Source organism: Apteryx mantelli, chromosome Z (assembly GCF_036417845.1).
Source record: "Apteryx mantelli isolate bAptMan1 chromosome Z, bAptMan1.hap1, whole genome shotgun sequence".
In the NCBI taxonomy this organism is placed as follows: Eukaryota; Metazoa; Chordata; class Aves; order Apterygiformes; family Apterygidae; genus Apteryx; species Apteryx mantelli.
The window spans coordinates 13718058-13740490 of NC_090020.1; the positions used below are offsets into that span (position 1 = coordinate 13718058).

The following is a 22433-nucleotide window of genomic DNA, read 5'->3' on the forward strand; positions in this document are numbered from 1 at the left end:
GTTTTCCCAGGATGTTTTAACTAGATGATTATCTCTTTTTAGGAGCAAAGAGGGGGAGGGACACAAAGATGCACAGGTCAGTGTGGGCAATGCCTCATTTTTTTGTTCCAAAGAGATGAAATAGAAGAGGAAATCCATAGTGCTTGGGGATGTCCACGTCCCAGTGAGGAAAACTTAACAGAATTAAGATGCAGCACAATCTCACTTAGCACATCTGCAGTGTATTGTGACGGCTTCTCATTTTGCTGACTTGGACGGGGACAGAAAGACTTTATTTTGCGGTGGGAGCTGGAAGAGCATTACACTTGATTCTGCACTTGCAGATGCCAGGCCCAGGTCAGAATAATCACGGCAGAAAGGAGCAGCTCTGTCTGGATGAGCAGCTCACTCCTTGGATGCAGTAGTGTCCCACCCGCCAAGAGGGGCAGCCTGTGGGTACCAGTTCTGCAAACCTCTCTGTGCCATTAGCAGATTGGGTGCAATATGCAGCTAAATATAGCAGGCATTACTATAGGCAGGTAGGGAATCAATGTCTTAATTTGTAGTAAGGCAGTACCTGAACTGGCTTTCAGGAATCTCAGTTTTGTACATAACCTGCCTCACACAGGAGGAAAGGTTTTCCTGAACTGGCAATACCCTGTGTGCAATATCTTGTTGAAACACATCCCGAGTGACACCTGAGGTCACTTATCATGTTATGAAAACTTGCTTGTGATGTGTAGGGCATGAGAGATTGGATCCATGGAGCAGCTGAGCTGAGATAGTTTATTGTAAAACACTGAGGCACAGGACAGCTATAGCTCTTAAATGCCTGCTTGGTGGTTTGTATCCTTAACTACTCATGAAGCCACAAACAGGGTTGGATCTGTGGTGTGGGCTGTAGCTTGGATTTTGTGATAAAAGAATGCCTGACTACTTATTTTCTATGCTAATATTGGTAGAAAAATAACTTAATACAACACAACTTTTTCAGATCTGAATTCTGTTTCTCATACTCACAGAATAGCCTAAAGCTTTCTTTGGGTTGTACAATAATCAAATTAGTCCTTGCGTTTTACTAACAAGTCTCCCGCTGTGCATAGCAGTCCCTGCTAGCAAACAGCCAGACAGAGACATGCAAACAGAAACATGTTCCTTCGAAACATGTGGTGCTATCTATACTGAAAATAATCAATAAAGCTGGATTGGTTTCACTTGCAGTTTGTTTTGAAGGAAGAAGCAAAAAGCAACATATTGTAACATTAAAACACCCTATAGCAATGCTTTCAAAACGCAGGGTTTCAAGTGCGGGTTTAAAAAAGCAACTGAACTCTCAGTCACTGTTTTCCGCAGGAACGTGCAGTGGCAGTAACAGAACAGAGACAAGGCAAAGCAAAACGCTCCTTCAGGCCCTGAGCCACCTAACTGCTTTGCAGCAAAGTCCGAAAGGCGAACCCGAGAGGTATCGCAGGACGTGAAAACTTGCATGAGATGATTGTCCCGCTCTTCCGCCAGCCCTAAGCGTCGGCAGCGGATGTTTCAGCGCCGCTGGCTCTGCGGGAGCCCTTGCTCCGCGGTGCGCGGTGCGCGCGGTGCGCGCGGTGTGCGCGGAGCGCGAGCCGGCGCCGCTGCCGCCTCCGCAGCGCGCCCGCGCCTCTAGAGGGCACCGCAGGACGCGGTTTGCAGCCGCGAAGTCGTCGAGCCGCTCGCTCTCTTGCTTGTTTACTCACTTGCATTTTATTTATTTATTTATTATTATTATTATTTTTAAATTTTTCTTTCTTTCTTTTTTTCTTTCTTTTTTCTGAGTCCAGCCGGGAAAAGAGGGGCGTTGGGGAGGACTGTGCCGGTGCGCACTGCTCCCCCGACGGGGCCGTCTGCAGAGAGGCGCCGTCTGGAAGGAGGAAGGCGTTTGCCGAAGACCCAGCATCCAGGTGCCCATTGCTATGACTTTACAGCCCGGCAAAGCCGCTGGTAGTAGCCAGCAGCTTATGGTGTGTGTGTGTGTGTGTGGTCTTCTTGGGGGGGGGGGGGGAATTAGGAAATATAAACAAAACCCTAAGTTCTGCTTCCACCCAGGGCTGCCTCCTTTTCACTTGAAATGAGTTTCTGCTGTCAGGCTGAAATCTGTTTTCTGTGCAGGTCTGTGCAAGCACGGCAGGACTTACACCGGAGGGCTCCACTGTCCAGGTCCCCACATACGTTCAAGCAGTTGCACATGGAGACGACTCCACGTCAACCGGTGAATCTGGGTGCCTCGATTTCTGGATTTCCATTTCAGGTGCCTGAGCATAACTGGAGAATGTGCTGAAAGGAAATGTCAAGTTCTTCAAGCTGTTTCAGATGGGGCAGATGTAGCTCTAAGATGTGCTGGTTATAAATTGGGTTGTCAAGTCTTTGCTTGCCAGCTCAGCCACTGATTTGAAATTAAACTAGGCAAAATAAAGTCCTGTGATGCTGACCTGTAAGTATCTCACAAGGAAACAGCTTGAGATGGAGACAAGAATTTAACTTAATCATATTTAGAAAGCAAAGAAGCAGAAATTACAGCATCATTGGAGTCACTGAAAGTTTTGTGAGTTGCCTTCCTGCAGTCTTAATAAAAGATGGATAAACAGGTTCTAAAAATATGTGAAACCACCACACCTAAACCCTAGCCCATTCCTAGCATTAAAATGTTAAATTAAAATGAGATGTTTTCAAAGGCTTTAAAATGTTTGGTGATTATTTATATGATGGTAGTGCCTTCAAGCCCAAACAAAATCAAGGTCCCACTGTCCATGCACAGCTCTTAGCATCTCAGGAGCCGGGACTGCGCTTTCAGAAACGTTAGTGTACGGCATCTTTTAAAATCACGCCGCTTGTTGCAAAGGCTTGAGATGGTTTTAGGGACCATTCTTAGACACTGACTAAGATTTTTAACTCCCTCCTACATTTCTTTTTTTCTCCTAAATCTATTTCCCCTTGTGTTAAAGGCCTTTCAGGCCCCCGTTGAACCTGGCGAGGCAGGACAGGTAGCAGCTGTGGGGCTGCCTCAGCGTGAGCCCGGACTGGGGTCCCCAAACTGCCATGGCCAGAGGGTGCCTTGAGGAGCCTGGGGTCATCTGGGCAGGTGCCTGGGGCCTCTCCACTCCTAAGGCACCCAGGATTATGGAAAAAGACAGGTTATGCCATTTTTAGCTCTGTCTCCTGATAAGCTGCAAGATGTCTAGTCTATTTCTAGAAAGCAAACTCTTGCCACCTCTCCTACAAGTCCTGTAAACCCTGACTGAAAATTTTGCATGCTTATTGGGAGTGTGCTAGGCCTGAAACCGAGTTTGGCCCATCCATACAAGCAGTATTTGAAAGACCGTTTTCAGTTCATGTGCCTCTGTCATCCGTTTGGTGTTTGGTGCTTGTGTATAATCCCGTCATTACACTTTACTAGCACAACTATGTATGAAATGTGTTTGTTTGTTTGTTTCGGGGGGGGGGGGGGAGGAGGAGTTGCATATGTGTCTGAATATTGGCTGATGAAATTTCAAGTTGTGCACCTAGGCAAGATAGTCCCAGTAGCAACTTGCTGATGGGGGACACTCTTTGTTGCTTCTTTGCTCGCATGCCAGCATGCCAGTCAACAGCGGCTCTTTACATGGTTGGTCAGATATGCCAGCTCTGAAGGACCAGCAGTGTGACCATAGGTTCTGCATTGCCTCACGGTCAACCAATATTGTGCTTTTTAAATCTTTGCAAATCATCTGACTTTTTTCCATGAAGATAACCCTCAAACCACATTCAACTAGTGATACATGCAGAGATTTTTGTGCTAGTTCCTGAAGTTTTGTAAACAAAATGAGTAAAATAAATTAACTGATTAGATTAATCTTTCTTACCCACTTGGCTCCAATATGGGGGCAAAGGTTATTTTACCACAAGTATTTATTTTACTGGTTATGATTCAGCTTGCTGACTGTTGCCATATGACCAGAACAAATTTGCTGTCATAACTAGAAAACCATTAACAACCATTTTATCAGTCAAATGTCTGAAATCTCCTTGCTGTTCTAATGCATGCCTCCAACACGGAGGGCTGCTAAATTGAATGGCCTATTCGCTTTCTGCTTCCCCTTTGAACCTTTTCACTTCCTCTTCAGAAGAGTTAAACAAACTGCTTGATGTATTTTACACTGAAATCAAAAACCTCGTATGGAAGGTGAGTAGTTCGCTGAATGTCCTGGAGGGGCTCAGTCATACTTGTAGGCTTAATGCTGGCTGTGACCGCCAGGTTGGAGCCATGCATATGTACTTGAGTCTTAAATAACCTGAATCTCACTTAGGCCCTCTTTGGTTATTGCTTTGCATATTCAGGTTGCAAGCGGTGGCAGCTGTGTGCAAGGCTGAGCCTCGCTGCCCCCAGTGCATCGGCTGCATGGGGCAGAGCAGGTCCTGGACCAGGAGGATGGAAGTCCCTCAGCCATCTGGCTCCAACCAAAGGAGACCTTACCGTGCTGTGCGTGCCCAGCTGAAGGCCCTGTAAACATCACCAGTGGCACAAACAGCCTGGAGTGACAATGAGAACCAGGTGCTATTTTCATTTCAAATAGTTCTCCAAAAGAAAAAACACTTGAAAGTCGCAGTGATGTAATCAGAAATAATCCTGGAACAGATAGTGAAAAGTTCTCTTCCCAATGCACGAAAAGTCAATTACCGTGATATTAAATACCTGCTGGGAGACATCATCATAATGGGAACAATCAGGTCATTTGAATAGCCAAATATGCTTTTATGCTATATTTGTTTACCTTGTGGAACGTATCTGAGATATGCATGTAAATGCTGAAGCGTATTTCTTGTTCGGCACAGTGATCCCTCCTCCCTCAATTATCAGTATGGTTCCTTGTTTGTACCTGTCAAAGGTTGCAGAAACCTACAACTGTTGGTTTAAGCAAATATGCAGTTCTTTGCCAACAGGAATATCCTGTTTAGTGGAGCTTTCTAAGGTGCCAGTTATATGCACATAGCCGTATATTGCCACAACAGACCATTAGATCAAAAACCTAGGAGGCATCCTTCTAGTAATTGATCCCTTAAACATCTCTACTAGAAACGTAACTATTTGTCTAACTGCAGGTGCTGATTTTTCTCTGTTAATGTCGGGTGCAGTTCCCAGTCACGGGCCAGCAGGTTTGAAAGCCTCTCTCCATGCAAAGAGCCAGGCGAAGTGTGATCGCGTCTGGGTGTAAATGAAGGCAGCTGAGCGTGAGGCCTCCGACAAACCTGAGCCTTGCTTGAGCTGCAGTTTAGCAGGGAAACAGGTAAACACACAGGCATGATCCCAGTCCTTACGCTCAGTCCTACGCCAGAGCGATTTCAGCCTGAGCATGCAAAGCAGGTGGGAATAGGGAAGTGATCCTTGTTCCTCTTCTGAGTGTAGGAAACTGAAACACAGAGAGGCTCTGGCACTAATTCAGCAAGGTGCTTAAGCCCATATTTAATTTTTAAGCTCTGAAATGCGTGGGTGGAATCTGGCTCCACAAAGTCAAAGGCAAAACTCACATGAAGCAGGATTTTTACCTTCTCTGTACTATGAAAGTGCTTTGGGAGGGAAATAGCTTGCCTGAGGTCACCCTGGGAGTCTGTGGCAGAGCTGGGAATTGACGCCAGGTCTCTGGAGTCCCAAACTAGTGTCTGAACCTGTTTTTAACCAACTGCACTCTTCCCCCCAAAGCATTGTTGGCCGTACTTAGATACCCTGGATATCTTTGAGTCACTACAAGCCTGACCTTTCTTCTGGCCATTTTTGTAGGGTTAGATGAAAATACAGCTTTTATTCCATCCTCCAAGTTATATTTAAAAAATGATGTAAAGAAACCAACTCTACCGAATGCCAGCACATGGAGGAGAGCGTTATGTGAGGTACGTTACAGAACCTCCCACCTCCTGGACTGAAGAAGCGTACCACTAAGAGCCAAGAACTGCTGCATGCACATCGGTTTACGCAGGTAGCCTATTGCTGTGCTGAGCTGAGCGCTCTTCTTCGGTTTTAAAAGCAGAAGGGGACTGCTGCGCTGGGCAGAGCCAGCCAACGCGCCCTGCGCAGACCTCAGGGCCGTCCCCAGAGACCCCCACACCGCGGCGCCGGAGGCTGGGGTAGGCTCGCTCCTCTCCAGGGGGGCCGCGTTTTGCCCCAGGGGCACGCATCCAAAGCTAGCAAGCTGCTCAAAACGCCCTGGGGCCAGTGTCAGCCTGAGCACTGTTTCTGAGGTGTTGCCTCTTGCTGTCCTCAGGCCTCTTCCAGTCTGTTTTCGTGCCGGTGTAAGGAGGCAAGCTGCCGGCACTCCCCTCGGTGCAGCGGACGGTCTGCGCCGGAGGGAGGTGCGCGGGGCTGAGCTCCCTGGGAGCTGCAGTCCTCACGGGGGCACTCGAAAGCAATTAATCATGGGCTTGACGAGCTGCTCCGATGCTCTTGGACTGCTGAGTCTAGCTTTTACCTGTGCTGCCCGATTCTCATTTACGTTCTGGTTGTATTGCCTTACTCTGTCAGCGAAAAGAGACTTTTAGGGTGAAGTCTGCACCTCTAAAACCCACTTACCCTGCTGGATTATCTCAATATTTCTAAGCCAGACAGATGTGAATGCAAAAAGTGTTGTCTAATCTGCTAGTGCTTGCTAAAAAGCTTTCATCCAGCCTCCAAGTACAAGCAAGTGGTACCTCATACTAATACCTTCTTTCATCTATCAGCAATACTTCCTGTTGTTTTCCTTATACAAAACACTAGCATTAAAAGGAAAGAAGAGAACTTCCAAACATCTGGAAACATGATTATTCTCAGCATTCAATTAGTGGTTATTCACTCCTGAAAAAAACAGCATACAGGTTTTCTCACCTAGGAGAAAGGCAGTAACTCTTTCTTGCTTGTTGCTTCAACTCAAGCTGGGCCAAATTCTGCTCATGAGGCCTTCAGAAACCATGGACAGCTGTATCTCTGTAGGGCCTGATTCAGCAAGGTAATAAAACATGTGAACAGCCCCTGAGACATGATGAACAAACCCTGGGTAACATACGTGCTTTCCAAAACCAGAGCACAAGGAAGAACACAAACACGGCTGAAGGTTTTCATGAGTGACTAATGATTCTGGATGTCTTAGTAACTGAAGATGCTATGAAGTATGTGCAGTATGTGCAGTTATAAGGGTGCTGATTACTTTGCCTCTGAAAATCCAGGCCTCTTTATGAGACTATTCAGGCATTAAAGCAGTGCAGTTATGATTTATTTCTGAAATGCAAGCAACACACTGCTCTCAAAAAGGAAAGGGTTGGATTCACTTCCTCTGACAGGGATGTGCAACTTGTTCATTTTGGCTTTGGTTGGTGCTGGCATGGGGCACAGAGCGTTGAACTTCCTCTAGCTTTCTACCAAAGTGGTGTCCCAGAAGCTGGTAACCCATCAGCCTGGTGGATGAACTTCCCTGCTGGAGGGAGGCAGTTGCTGAGAGGCCAGCTCTTATTTCCAGCCATGATTTCCTGTTCATCTGAGTATGAACGAGGGCACCGTCTTGGCAGGCACCATTGCACTGGTAGCCCACCAGTACTGGGGGCATCGGCAGGACTGTCCGCCTTGGCTGGTGCACAGCACACCGGTCTCCGCGCTTGCGTATTTACAACAGAGCAAAGTTTCCCTCGCTCTGTGCTGGGAGAGGCTGCCCAGAGAGGTCTACGGGCCATGCGCTTTCTGTCCTGGGTTTCACACAAACTACCCTAAAACCAAGCTATCATCTTCTTAAAAATAGTCTTGTGGGGACCCTGCACTTCCGCATTTGAGGTTAGGGCATGCGCGTGTGTACGTACGTGTTAGCACCCTTTCAGCCCACTGCTAATTACGCCGGCTGTGTTCAGAGCAGCAAGGAAGGCAGAGGCATGCCTCAGGGTCCCAAATCAGGTGTCAAAACCTACCGTCCTGAAAGGGCCCTATTCCCTGCTGCTACCCCCACTCCTGGCCATGAGTCCTGTGTCCCTGCTCACGATGGTAGGGGTGGCTAAGGATATAGCCTTAAGTCTGTGTTTCTCCCTCTCAAGTGTACGTGGAAAGACAGAGCACAGGAAAGAAGCAAAAACATTGGTTAATTGCGGGACCCAAATCCCTTCCAAATGGAGAGCTTAACTTTTTTTTTTTTTTGCCCCTGCCAAGAACATATGTATTTTGTATAGATTTAATTACATGATACAAGAAAGGAAAGATTTGCCCAGATACTATGGTGATGAGTGCCATAGAAATGCCTATAAATAAATAAAAACACAGAGCAAAACCAGACATCTGCAGCAGAATATGAAAAAAAGAAGAAGAAAAAAAACCTGCCTGGAGTTTTCTCCACAGTCCATCATGTTAAGGAAACAAAAGCTCACCGCAGCCTCTTTTTGACATTGTGATTTTAGGCTCTGATGTGCCTTTGGAGTTGTTCCTTCTGTTGCCCTCAAGAATCACAAGTTGGGCACTAATTTATTTGCATTCCCCGTCTGCTCCTTCCTGATGCTGCTGTGAAGCCTCATCACCTGAGAATTTGTTTGTGAATACTAAATAAGGAGCATCCAGAGCTCTGGGAACCTCTTGAACTTTTCTGCCGTTTGAATTGGGAGAAAAATTAGAGCTTTCACTCATATCCCGAGTTGAAAATCCTGTCTGCATTATACATTTTCCTTACTGTATCAAGGAAATAAGACGAAGCCCTACAGGGCCATGAATCGTGTTTTGTGACCCGCTTTTTCATTGCATTCAGTAGATGTGAAGAGCACCCACCACGTTTCTGAATGAGGCCCCCTTGCCACCTGATTTCCGATTCCTCCTGTTGTGTTTTTGAGCCTTTCACCTCAACTCCTCTTGTCTAGCAATATGTGCTTTGTCATTTCACTTAATCCACGGGACTTCTTTGAGGGCTGGGTCATTACGAGCGACACTCAGCTGTGAAGCGAGAGCTCCATCTCCCAAGCAAAACTATTTTCTTGGCTCCACTGCACAGCCATGAATTCCCTTGCGCTCAACTGGCAAGGTTAAACGCTGTCATCGCAAAGCGGAGAGGGAGACAGAGGGAGAGAGGGAAAGAGAGCAGCGAGAGCTGGAACAACAGCAGCAGACCCAAACTACTTCAAAGAATTACCATCCGCTCCGACTCAGAACAGCTCTGGTTTTGATTCGTTTGTATACAAAGGGGGAGGAAATCAGAACAGCTGCTGCTCTACTATCCCCTCTAGCATTGCTGAGCCGTTTTGGCTGTCTGCAAGTTTTCTTCCTACCAGCTTCTCTCCCGTTTCCGCATCCCTCTCCCAGGAGCCGCACAGCCGGCAGCAGAGCGCACCCAGAGCCCCCAGTGCCTGCAGCCACCGGCGTCCTGCGGCGCGCTCGCCGCGAGTCCTGCCGTGGAAAAGAGGGAGGCAGCGCTGGCGCGGTGTCACTGCGATCGTCCTGGGAGGTTTGTCCTTCTGCTGCCACTTCGCTTCCAAGAGCCAGGCAGTGCCAGACGACAGGCAGCGAAGGAAGGCTGAGCAATCTGCAGAGTGACTTCCCTGGCTCGGAGGAAATTTATGGATCAAGTCCTATATATGATGCACACCTGGAGACAAAAAGAGCTTTCTTTTCTGACTTGTGCCACTCTTCTCCCTGGTGAATTGCATCCATGGACAGTCAATATTTATTTAAGTGACTAACTCCAGCAGAAAATTGGAGGTAAACTCTGGCATCTTCTGTTTCGTACAAAATAAAATGCTGGGCAAAGCCAGTCAGAAAACAGCCTCTGGCTTAGCTGGTGGTTTGGGCAATATTTAAATCATTCCTCTGGTCTGTATTCTCCCATACTGCCCCCCTCCCCCTTTCCTCCCTCATCCCTTTGCCTCATTCACACATGCTTCCAATTTTCGACCCTGAAGATTCAGATCTTAAACTTTTTCAAAGTGCTACCTATTTTTATAATGGTTTGGATTTGCCTGTGTGGTTCATTTGCTTAGCCCCAAATCAGCATATACTCTAACCTCATCTCAGCATGGGGATTTACCTGTAACCATCAGAATTTGGCTTGCTAATGAAGTAGTCGGATTCCCAGACAGCTAAGATTCGCCTTGATCACTTCTTAGAAAGCTAATTCTTTCATCTAGAACAAATTTCAGTCCCCTGTGCAAAGGGACATTTTGTGTGTGTGTGTGTGTGTGTGTGTCTCTTGCTCTTTAAAACCTGGGACACAACAAGGAAGGGCATGGAGAAAGAGGTTTCTGAAAGCGTAATCAAAAAAAAAGCTGGAGTTAATCTTGGAAAGGTTTGATTTGAACCAATAAACGTTGCTGTGGTCAGTTTCCCTTTCCATGTAACAATAAATGAGAGCAAACATACAAACCCAACAATTATTAACAAAGCCTTAGTAATAAATTTGTACAAATAAATAATGAGCAATTCAAACCCATGTGGATATTTGTGTATATGAGGGGGAAAAATGTTTTAACCAGTAGTGTCGCATCTAACAAAGTTTCATGAGTCCAAAGAGAATTCTACAAGGTATTTTTTTTTCAATTTTGACTAAAATGTCTTCATCACCCACCTTTAACTTGAAAAAAAAAGCATTGATATGTGTGGGCTTCTCAGATGTCCTGGTGATTAAAGAAAAGTAAGCCAAAACATCTTTTAAATAGCTTCTGAAATGTCATATTATGCTCAATTCTCCTGGCATTCTTCCAGTGTACAGCCGACTAGATGAACTCACCCACCCTATGTGCATATGTAAAAAGTTTTTATTTACTTTCTCTGCCCAAATTCATTAAAAAGTACAACTGAAGTTGAATCCTTCCAGCCTTTGGCAGTATACAACAAAATCAAGGATGATTTAGAGCATGAGCTTAGATTCTTTCCCTCTCTCTTGCTTGTAGTATGTAGAAATGAGGAAATGGGAGGAATCTGGAAGGTGGCAGCCTCCGAAACTAAAGAAAGGAAATGCTTTCTTCTCTTCTCCCGCCACTTTTATTTTTAAGCTAGAGCAAAATTAGCTGTGGAACGCTTTGCCACAAAACCTCTCTGAAGCCAGGAGTTCAGCAAGGCACCAAAGAAGATCAAATATTTATTGGATAAGTAGAATCAGCAGACTTAAAACAGTAGCATAAAATAAGTTTTGAAAGAGACCTACAGCCCTCAAGGTTCCAAGTTTGAACAAACCTTTAATTATTGGGGCTTGGAAAGGAATTATCACAGGGGTTGGGGGGAGGAGGAGGGATTAGCCCATAAATGCCCATTGCATGGCTGCTCATGCCTTGTTGTTAGGATCCTAGCCAGTGTCCAGCGCAAGATACAGACCCAGCTGGCCACTACTTGGCCCTGTGTTCCTCTGCTCCTAAACAAAAGAGTTCAAGGAAACCTAATTGCCCCAACCATTACAATTTATGAGTTAGTCTCTTTGCATACAAAGCCTTGTCAGCAAGTTTTACATTTTGACCATGGGAACTTTGTCAAAACAAATGTTAGTTAAAAAGTGTTTACTGAAGGAAGGTAGTTAAATATCGTTTACAGGTGACAGGGACATTGTAGTATTCTCTAAGGCTGAACATAGCATAAACAGTTACTGGGGAGGCAGGAAGGCAGAAAGCAGTGAAATACTTTGCTTTCCACTGGAAAACTTTTTGATATTTTGTAATACAAATAATAATCTGTTGCACAGCCAACAAACTCAGCCATCCCTTGTCAGGCGGGGGAGCCTGTTGCTGAAATACTGTGATGCGGGAACTGAGAAAGGACAGCCAAGCCTAGAACATCCCACTGCAGAGAAAAACACATCCCTTTGGGTAGTCTCCTTGAGTAGCCAACAGCATTATTGACTCAGTATGTTTGGAGCCTAAACATAGAATAAAACCTCGTCCAGAGCTTAGAAAGTAAATTCCAGCATGCTTCTGTAATCACCGTCAGTGTTGCCCTAGTAGTTTATCAACATATTAACATCCAATATTCATTTTATCAGAACACGAGAACAAAACAATGATGGACTCTAAGCCCCAAGGAGACCATTCATGGTGGGAGATGCCAGCTGAGAACTGGACATCAAACAGTGCTGACGCCCATGATGTCCTCTCAGGGGCCCAGTGCGCAAATTAAACTCACACAGTAACTTTGAGAAATGGTTTGTTATACGCATGAGGAAAGCCCTCTCTGCAGCCTTTCTGCATTGTAGGAAACAGATGGTGGACACAGGGAAGCCAGGGGCAAAAGCCTGGTGAGATAATGTTTTTCGTCTGGCAGTTTCCCAAGGCCAGCAAAATCAACTAGTTTTTCCACATCTTTCTATGGCTGGGAGGGCAGAGCGAACCAGAAACCCCACTCCTGCCAACAGCAAAGGTAATGGCACCAACACCAGAACGTACAAAAACAGACACTGAACACCACTGAGGGAATGCCGAGTAAAGAAATCTGTGTGCTGGCGGTGCAGTGTTACCTGTCAGACCATTTCTAATTGCTGTGGCAGCGGGGGAAATCATTATGAATAACCTCCTGATATCTGGTGCTATAATTAAGGGTCTTTAGCTAACCAATACAGAGAAGCTGTAACATTTTGTTGAATAAAGTCTGAAACTTTAATAGTGGAGAACTTGAATAGCAAGATTCAAGCAAGCCTTAGCTTGTGCTTGATAAACAAACCCAAAGCAAAACCATGCAAACCTTTTTAGAGTTGCAGCAAGATGGCTGAGGTGATAGCAGCACATGATTACCCTTCTCAGAAGCTCATACAAGCTTCTGAGTGAAAGGAATTTGGCATTTTCCCTAAAACTGCTTATTAATAAACTGTTCACCGTGCTGACCACCAGGCTGACCAGGTTCATGTGAAAATCGCCATCTCTGTTACCAAAGTTGTCACAGCACCAAGTGTTTGGAATTATCAGAGAAGGGAAAAGGTCTAGCTGTCAGATACCTCTCACGATTAGCTATTATGAAGGCCATTCATCTTCTGTATAGCACACATGCTCTAGTTATAGGAGAAATGTTAGTAAAACGCACGGCACTTTTTTCCTCCTGTCCTTCGCACAGTTAAGGTTCCAGCCCTGAGGACTCACAGGTAAGCATCCAAAGGCGAAAAGGAATCCAGCAGATACCTATCTGCAGCCAGGGTGGCGAATGAGGCTGCAGAGATGACACCACCACTCACTTCCATGCCTCCAAGACGACTTCTGCACTCGGCATGAAGGCCCTCGGCTGTAATGAGAATGTCCCCCCACTAAGTCACTGCGGGAGCAAAGGGCAGATGAAACGTGAGTCACCCAGGTATACTGCAGACAGGGGAATATGTGTGTGTTACCCTGTGGCTCGAAGCCCATGCGACTTCAATTAAATTTCGGTCAATGATGGGCCTTCCCCTCTTCTATGCGTGTGCTCCTCTACTCAGGTGCTGACACAGTGTCCGTAGAGCCTGAATACAATTATTTAGTTCGGGGAGCTTTCCTGGCAAGTGCAAGTCAACACGCATTGCTGTTACTGTTGTTGGTGGGGTTCCTGTTCCTCTCTGTGTGAGTTTTGCTCACCATACCGTAGGTTTACTTCCTCTGACTAAAACTCCTGCTATATGCAGGCCCTTGCCAGACTTCTGCAGTGTGACTGCTGGTCTGTGCAGGCTGCATGCATTTGCAGCACGTTCCCATTCTCCTGCTGCTTGAAATCAAACAATCCAATCATGCATAGGAAGAAGGAAAAGCCAGGAAGGAATACAGTGTACAGCTGGTTTAATTTGGAAATTCTTGCACTCAAATGCCGTTAAAGAGCTTGCCAGGGACTTCAACGGAAGGAGGCAGGCTCCAATGCCTAGCACACTCCCATAGGAAACCTGTGTAAACTAATTCAGCTGAACCGTTAGCACTCGGGGTGATTAACCACAGGAGTCTCTGATCTCCCCTTATTAAAGAGAAGGGGAATGAGATTCACTGATTCATATCAGCTTAATATAAATCCCTGTGAGACTCACAATTGACTTCAGCAGTGAGCAGGATTTGGTAACCTCCACAGAGGAAGAGCAACTCTGTTGAAAATACAACTTCACGTGACAAGGGAAAGCTGAAGGCATTTGCACAGATCACAAGCAACACGAGTTTGAAGTGTACAAACTTTCACTCCGTGGTGTGCAGCAGACAAGTGCACAGAAGGGCTGCAGCTCTGGGAAGATTTTTACTCCAATGCCACTTTTGAATACTTGGCACTTTGTAGGCAGACATGTGTCATCTTGTTTTAAACAGCTCCATCTTCACACATTAAATGTGCTTGAGAGAGTTGGGCTAGGGCTGAAGAGGATTAAGGATGGCTGCAGTTCGACTGCAGAGATCATTCTCTGCCTCCGGAGCTTTTCCTTCAGAAGCCAAAGGAGTGCTCTGAGGCAGCTCTGAAGGTGCTCACCCTGCGTCAGAGAGGCCACCCCTAGGAAACTCAAATTTAGTTTTTAGATGCCCATGCCTGAACAAAGTAGCATGTGTATATGGCTTTAGTAAGGCTAAACAAATCTTGTTTTTCAAGATAACTCTTACAAGATTGCCTGGTGTTTTGCATATGTTTTATGAGATACATTTATGATAGCAGACATTGTTCCGCCACATCCGTTTATGTTCATGCCTACAACTCCAGGACACCAGACACAGTGGAACAGGTGGCTAACACAGCATGCCCTTTTTAGCTTTACCTGCGTATCAGAGTACAACCGGTACAACTGCTCACTTCGGCATTTCCCCCAGAGACCTCCTTAAGAACAAGGACTGCCTCTCGTGGACTGCACACGCTGTACAGCAAAAATTGAGTGTTGGCTACTGTCCCAAAAATATAGGAGAAGCATTATGGAAATGGTTAAAGGAACAGCAGCATTTCTTTTTAAATACCAAGCTCCAACTGTGTGTGTTTAGCTCTGGAAAGAAAGTCATGCATGAGGACGGCTCAGTTAGAATCAGGGGAAAAAAAAACCAAAACAGTTATTTTCAAGTCAGAAAAGAGAACAAAGCCCTATCTCAAGAATGCTATTGTCTGTGCAACTATAAACCTAGAGTCTATAAAACCATCAGACAGAAACTGAAGTTGGCTTTAACAGATACATATCACAAATGCTGGAGCATCTTATAAAAAGTGTAAAATTTTATAGTGACAGAACACTTGAAATGCAAAACAAACAGGTTCTCAAATGAAATCTTCAGACTTCAACGTATACGGCTGTGTTAGGATGTAAACTCTGCACAGATTTAAAGCATTTCTGAACGGCTGCCATATAGACAAAGATGATTCCTACAGCTACACAAGTGTGTCCCAGCATTACTGAGATGTGACTTACAGTTCAGGCACACAGGGCATGACAGTTGCAACTTTGACCTTGAATCTCTCCTCCAGAAGTGAAACTCACAGGCAAAGCAAGAGAAAAAGGTCAAAAAAAACTATTTTAATTTTAAAAAAGTTTTCACTTGAAAAAAGCTTCAGATAAAGAGTGACTCATAACTTTAATTTAGCTTTAAATACTTGCTATTTGCAAACCAAACAAGACATTCCCTATTTCCCGTGTTACCTATAAACCAAACCAACAAAGACAGCTTTCAATTGAACAAAGCATGCCTAGGAGATAAGGGGTAAGAAATTTTTTCAACACCATTATGTTACTTAGATGGATTTAGAAAGAAGTGGCACCAGTAACCACACAAATAAAGAACACATCAAAATGTGAAATCTAATAGCATTCCTAAGGCATATTTGGAAAAAAAAAGTTGATATTTCCACTCTTGTTTTAACTGCAAAAACATGAAAGGATCTTGCCTGTAATTTCTTTTCCATGCTCAGTTTTTATTTAACATAATGTATATCCAAATTCCTAGTTGACTGACATTTTAAATCAGTGGAAGAGGAATCATTTCTTCTCTTTACAACGAAGAGTGAGAAAAACAGGTCCCATTCAGCAAGCATTAGGGTCACAATAGTGTTATTGCTATGTATTTGTAAAGAATCTAGAGCAATGAGGTCCCTAAGGACAACTACAACAAAAATGGTAACTACCTGAGGCATGTAATAAGCTCCAGTAACTGCAGTTAAGTGAGTGAAGTCAAAGGTACCTCGGAGTATTTAGAGCAACATATCTTAAATGTACAGCTACTCAATTTGTAGACTCTCTGCATGGCTAATGATCCCAAATTAAACACACACCAGGGCTCCTACTGGGAATTTTGAGTCTTCAAATATTGCCAATTCACTGAATTTCCAGGACAGGTCAGACTTCAAATTAAATGATAATCCATGTATTTATTGTTAAAAGCTTTTTATGCATGCACTCAGAGTGTACTCCTTGATTCAAGTTTAATCTTTAAGATGCTGCTTAGACAACTTTTTCAATCCCATGAAAGTGATATAAATATACCAGCTTATCTGAGGAGCTAAAAAAAAAAAGGCAAAAATCATTCATCCTGAAAAGGCCAAGTGGATTGGCCCTCTACAAAAAGATTTCTAGACTTAGAATTTTTTGAAAATACAAAGTCTAATATGTTCAAGGGGTACACTTCCTCTGACAAATAATTCCAAATGAGTTACCTTAAAAAGGGCAAATGATGGTTTCATGATGCAGGTGAGGTAAGTGGCAATTTGATATTCAGAGCAAAAACTACTCAGTACACTTTTCCCCTCAAACTATGCTCTGCATCAACAGTGAAAGTACACAGTCCTAATCTTTTGGAATCTTCAGCCTACAAGTCCCTTCTTGGGAAACTCAGCCACTAACAAATATTTAAAAATAAGGTTTCTTTGGGCATATCTATGCACAGAAGAAAATTAGAATAGCCATTCAGATAAAATACTATGGGTTTATTTAAAACTTATTTTCAGCTTGAATATGCAAAATACAAACTCCAACAAAATGCTCATTTTTACTTTGTAGTTTACAAATATACAAAATAGAAGTTTGCTTAAATTTATATTACATATTTATTATGTAAAGAACTATATAGAAAACATTTGTTCTGCTTAAGGCATATTTGGGAATAAACCATTGTACAAACTATTGCACATCGAAACCACAGTGCATTACAGACTGTCTGCATAAGGTTATTTTCTTTAAAAAATAAACCAGGTTTATCTACCTGATTTAGGTCATAACTGGAGATCGGAAGACAAAAATATTTCCTTGTCAGATATGCAGCAGTTTGAGAACTTTGGCTTCCTGTTTTTGGTACCTCTAGAACCAACAGTCACTAAGCACCATGACATAGGCTTTAAAAACATAGTTCTGTACCTGAATTTTCCTCCTCTTTTAACATGGTAATGGCTTTTAGAAGGAAAAAAAGGAAAATACAAGATGACATTTACATCTAATATTGCATTGAAAGAAAATTTAAGGGAATGTTATTTCCCTATGTAATATCCCCACCCTCCCTCCTACACACAGTCTGTTTAACCCTGATATCCGTGACTTCCAGTCACTCCTTGGCATTTTGTAGTCCAGAAATAATTCAAGTTGGATTTACAGATGGAATGATAGAAGATCCAGTCATTTATCCCCAATGGTTTTTTTAATATATATTAAAAAAGTTCCAATGTTCATATGCAATTATCCCTATTTCCACTCTTTGGAAGACTTCACCATGATTCTCTGTAGTGCTTAAACTGGGTTCCCCCTTCTTGCGGAAGACAGTCCTTGTGCTGTAAATACTGAATCTCTACGGCAGTTTGGGAAAGATCCACTGCTTCCAATTAAAAGTGCCTCTTCATATGTAAGGCGAGGTGGTCCGACCTGGAAAATGCTCTGTCACACCGCTGACACTGGAAAGGGCGGTGGCCTGTGTGCTTTCTGTAATGACGAGTAAGTTCATCGGACCGGGCAAATTTCCATCCACAGCCTTCCCAGTCACAGTGATAAGGTTTCTCACCTTAAAAAAAAAATAAAAAGGAAACAGGTCAGTTAGGTATTCTGAGGATGTGCACGTACCTTTGTTCAACCCCCCCTCCCCCCTTCTAAAGCCTTGCTTTCAAGAAGCACTAACAGACTTGGTCCTGGGTCAAGTCAGAGAAAATGCAATCAAGATCCTGAAGCAGTTAGAAACAAATTAGAGACTAGCAGAATAAGACAGTCTTTTCAAGATAATGCTGCAGGTATTATGAAACATCGATGTTACTGAAGTTTTCAGTAAAATGCTTATTTCCACTGTTTGTCTTGTGCACAACGCTCCAGAATGCAAGAGTTCAGATAATAGAAGAGTGCGTGTTTTTGCTGGCTAATGTTATACAACCAAATATCAACAGAAATAGCTCAGCAGACATAATGGATTTAGATAATTGTAGGTTTCAAGAATTAAAAACCAGCTGGAAACTGTTTTCATTAGCTCTACTTGATTAAATTAAGAACTCAATCTTACTGTCTTCACTAAAGCAAAACTGCTGTTGACTGCAAGACGAGTTTCCCTAACAATTATACACTCCCAGCCCTACATATATGGGAGACAGTATGGACTGGCTCGGGACAGGCGGGAAGCTCTGTTTATTAGTTCAGTTCTGCTCCTGCTGGCATTAACTGAAGACGTAGCCTAACCACTACGCTATCACTTCTCCCCTTCCCGTCTCCTCTTTGGGAAAAAGTTTTGAACCAAATACACAATCCTGGGTTTTGAATTATGTAGATTCTCAGGTTCTTTAATCACTCTTACCGAATGTCAGCATTGGTGAAACTGTATATCATGTACCTGTTTTCACAAGCACAGTTATTGCAGCACAGCACTGAATGGCAAGGTGAAAGTTTAAACTTGGGCTTAAATGTGGCAGATTTTATCTGAATTCTAGCAACAGCCAATGAACTTCTAAACTTGGTCTCCTTCGGTGCTAACTAAGGGGAAGGTGTGCTCCCCTGAGAGGGCTGGGCACTCTGTCCATGCCACAGAGGCAACCGAAAGCCGCATTCGCAAAGAGACTATCACTGTTTCCTCTGGAAGGGAAGAGCAGCTTGCAGAGCTGTCAAGACTTTGGTGAGCTGTTATAGCTGAGGGCATGTCAGCTACACAATTTCTTGCACTAGAACAAGCCAAGACGGGGGGGGGGGGCGCACAGCAGGAAGCGTTTAACCAAGAGCAAAGAAAGTGAGATTTAGACAGAGGTCTGCTCCTTTCTCAGAAGTGGGCCAATACCATCTAGAGAAACAAATCCCAGTTGACTTCCAACTACCTGCTAATTAGCTAGCCACAAAGCAAGAGAGGAGCAAACATGCTGTGCCTCAGCAAGAAACCCACCTTCTCCCACATCTGAGTCATTCTGAACCATTAAGTAAAATGCTGAGCCAAGAAGCAAAGACTGCACAGGACTTAATGTAGCCAAAGGAAAAAAAAACAAACCAGAAAGTGAAATTAGTTTGCACCCAAACAGAAACCCAGCAGAGAAAGGTTAGGACTTGCTACTCCTGGCCTTCTCCCTGTGCTCCCCCTGCCCCTCTTCATCTGAGCAGCGCTCACCCCGTCCCTCCCATGCCAGGGCAACCTGCCTACCCCGCGCACTGGGTCTCACCTGTGTGGGTTCTCAAATGCGCCTTGAGATGAGAGCTCTTGGTGTAGGTTTTGCCACAGCCCGCATAGTCACACGTGTGCGTGGCCGTCCTTTTCCGAGGCCACGACCGGCGTCCCCTCTTGGGCTTGGTCTCCTCTGGCAGGCAACCCCCTGGCGGCATCAGCTCTAGAGGGAGAAAAGGTGGAGTGAGTACCGCCAGCCCCGGTGCCGAACCGGCTGCCTCGGCCGGCCCGCCGAAACCGCTCGGACAGACAGACTGACCTTGGTACTGGAGCGTGCTGGGAGGCAGCTGCTCGGGCAGGAAAGCTGGGTAGCCAGGAGCCGGCGGGTACCCTGGTGGCAGCGGCAGTGGCGGGTGGCTCAGCCCCGGGGCGGCGGGGAGACAGTCTCTGCTGCTCAGCATCTCCTCGGGTCCCAGGGAGGGGGTAGTCCGGGCGGGCAGCGGGCGGCCCAAGGAGAAGTCGTGCTGGGGGGCTCCTCGGGGGCCGCCCCCATGTGGCGGCGGTGGCGGCGGGGCCAAGGTGCACGGCGGGGCGGCCTCCTGCTTGATTTTGGGGCACATTCGTGGCAGGGGGCTGTAGGGGCCCACGGGGCCGTCAGAGCCGGGCGGCGGGGCCGCGGGGGGGCCGCTCTTGGGGCTCACACTGACGTGGCTGTAGTCACCCATGGCCTTCACCACGAACTTGCCCTGCAGGCTGCCCAGGGGCGGCAGGGCCGCCGGCGCCGGCATGTACACCGGGTCCAGGTCGGGCCGCATGAGCTCGGCCACGAAGCCTCCCGAGGGGGACACGTCGGTGATGTCGGCCAGGTTGAAGGGGGCGGCAGGCGCCCCGTCGCGGCTGCCACCGCCGCCGCCGCCGCCGTAGAGGAGGCCGCCGGGCTCGGCGCGGGGCAGCGGGTAGGCAAAGCCGGCGGCGGCAGGGCTGGCGGCAGGGGCCGGGGCGGCGGTGGCGGCGGGGGCCACCACCACGGTGGCGGCGGCGGGCTCCTGGTGCATGAGGGAGTTGGAGAGGATGAAGTCGAAGTCCAGCAGCTCGTTGAACTCCTCGGCGTCGCGGCGGGGGCCGAGGCCGGCCGGGCCCTCCAGCTCCGGCGGCGGCGCCTCGAAGGGCCGCGCCGCCAGCGCCGGCGGCAGCCGCTTCAGCTGCGACAGCTCCTCCCGCCACCTCTGCGGGGAGACGGCACCGCTCAGCCCGCGCCCGGGCCCCGCGCCGCCGCCGCCCGCGCCGCGCCGCCGCCCGCCGCCGCCCCCCCGCCCGCCGCGCCGCGCCCGGGCTACTCACGTTGCCGGCGCCCGCGGGCCGCGGGGCTTTGTCGCGGCCCGCGGCGCCCGCCGCGAAGGTGGCGATGGAGGGGAGGAGCGTGCCGCTGAGCGCCATCTCGCACTCGCCGGGGGGCTGCCTGCGGGCGGGACCAGAGCGGGCCGTCAGGCGGCGGCGGCGGCGGCAGCGGCACCGCGGGCGCCGGGAGGGGGCCGCCCCGCGCCGCGCACCCACCGCATCCGCGCCGCCGCCGCTGCCGCCGCTGCCGCCGCTGCCGCCCTCGAGGGATGCGCGCCGGGAGCGGTGCCGCCGTCCGTCGGGCCGCGCCGCCTCTCAGCTCCGCGCTTCGTTAAAAGTAACGATAATTAAAAAAAAAAAGCAAAAAAAAAAAAAGCAGCGGGGACTCCGCGCCCCGCTGTTAGCAGCGCCGCGGGGAGGCTGCGGCCGCCGCCCGGCAACGCGGCACCGGCGGGGCGGCGGCGCGACAGGCTTCCCGGGGAGCCGCCGCGGGCGCCGCGGCCATGGGGGAGCCGGGCGGCACGGACGGAGGGCGCGGAGGTGCCGGCGGGAGGGAGGGAGCGGCCGGCCCGCGCTGCTGCCGCTGCCGCCGCTGCCGCCGCTGCCGCCGCCGCGCCCCGCTCGGCACTAACCGCCGCCCGCCGCCGCCGCCCCTCTTATAACCTCACATCGCGGCGCCCCGCCCACCGTCGCCGGGGCGACGGCGAAAACAAACTGACACGTGCGGAGGGGGCGCGCGCGGCCGAGGGGAGGGGGAGGGCGCGCCCGCCCCGCCCCCCGCGCCCCGCCCCACCCCGCCCCGCCCCGCCCGCGCACGCCTTGCCGCCGCCGCCGCGCGAGGCGTGACGCAGGTGGGGCGGCTGGCGGGGGGAGGGGGGCGCGCGCGCCCCGTGACGTCAGGCGGGGGGGGCCCCGGGGATGCCCGCGCGCCGCGGAGACGCGCGCGCCTCGGGGGGAGCCGCGGCGGGACCCCCCCCCCTTCCCCCTCCGCGCCTCCCATTCCCGGGGGTACTGGAAAAAAAAGCACGTTATTTTCCCGCTTTGGACCACGATCCCTATCCAAACACAAACGCCTGCAAAGAAAAACAATGCGCGAAAATGATAAGCCTTTTTCTTTTTCTTTTTCTTTTTCTTTCTTTCTTTTTTCTTTTTCTTCTTTTTTTTTTTTTTTTTTTTGCAAAAGCGCGGCTCGGTGGCGGCGCGGGCGCTTTTGCGCGGGGTCCCGCGGCTCCCGCCGGGTGGCTGGCGGGGGGCAGGTGCTCGGTGCACCTCGCTCTCGGTGCAATACTGCAAATCTTCCCCCAAAACCTCCCAAAATGACGGAACCGCGGTGCGCGCTGCCTCCAGGGGGCGGTGTCGAGCCGACGCCTCCCGCCGGCCCCGGGCCCGGCGCGGCCCGCAAACGCGCGCCCCCGGGGCTGCGCTAAACGCTAAAATAACAATAAAGTTGCCCGGCTTTATTTTAGCAAACTGGTCTTACCAGTTTTACGCTATAAATGTTAATTATTAATAGCTTTGGCACCAGAAAATGGATTTCTTTTTTTTCTGCGCAAAGTCCATTTCTTGGCAGATGTACCGGGACCACTGGTGGAGCAGGGATGGACGTGGAGAGAGGAAGGGGAAACACTAGGGAGGATGTTCGAATATGCCTGATAAAGGGAAAATATGAGTACTCCTGATTACACATGCAG

At 47.9% G+C, this 22433-nt stretch overlaps 1 protein-coding gene across 2 annotated transcripts; it reads right to left on the reverse strand.

Moving 5' to 3' along the window:
- Positions 1–16780: 16780 nt before the first annotated feature.
- Positions 16781–20964, reverse strand: KLF4 (KLF transcription factor 4). Of its 2 annotated transcripts, none has more exons than XM_067315392.1 (4): positions 20959–20964; positions 20746–20863; positions 19463–20630; positions 16781–17841 (listed from the first exon to the last, which is right to left on the reverse strand). In XM_067315392.1, exons 1-4 carry the CDS (start codon positions 20961–20963, stop codon positions 17666–17668), a joined length of 1467 nt encoding a protein of 488 aa, XP_067171493.1. In that variant the 5' UTR covers position 20964; the 3' UTR covers positions 16781–17665. The 2 variants fall into 2 exon arrangements, with proteins under 2 accessions (XP_067171493.1, XP_067171494.1); XM_067315393.1 differs by lacking the exon at positions 20959–20964 and having other exon boundaries at positions 19463–19627; positions 19724–20630; positions 20746–20878.
- Positions 20965–22433: the final 1469 nt, after the last annotated feature.

Excerpts from the sequence above, each read along its gene's own strand:
- KLF4 (XM_067315392.1), bottom strand. Across the intron at positions 20,631-20,745 it reads GGCCCGCGGGCGCCGGCAAC|AGGTGGCGGGAGGAGCTGTC; the intron begins GTGAGTAGCCCG and ends GTCTCCCCGCAG. Across the intron at positions 17,842-19,462 it reads GCATTTGAGAACCCACACAG|GTGAGAAACCTTATCACTGT; the intron begins GTGAGACCCAGT and ends TTTTTTTTTAAG.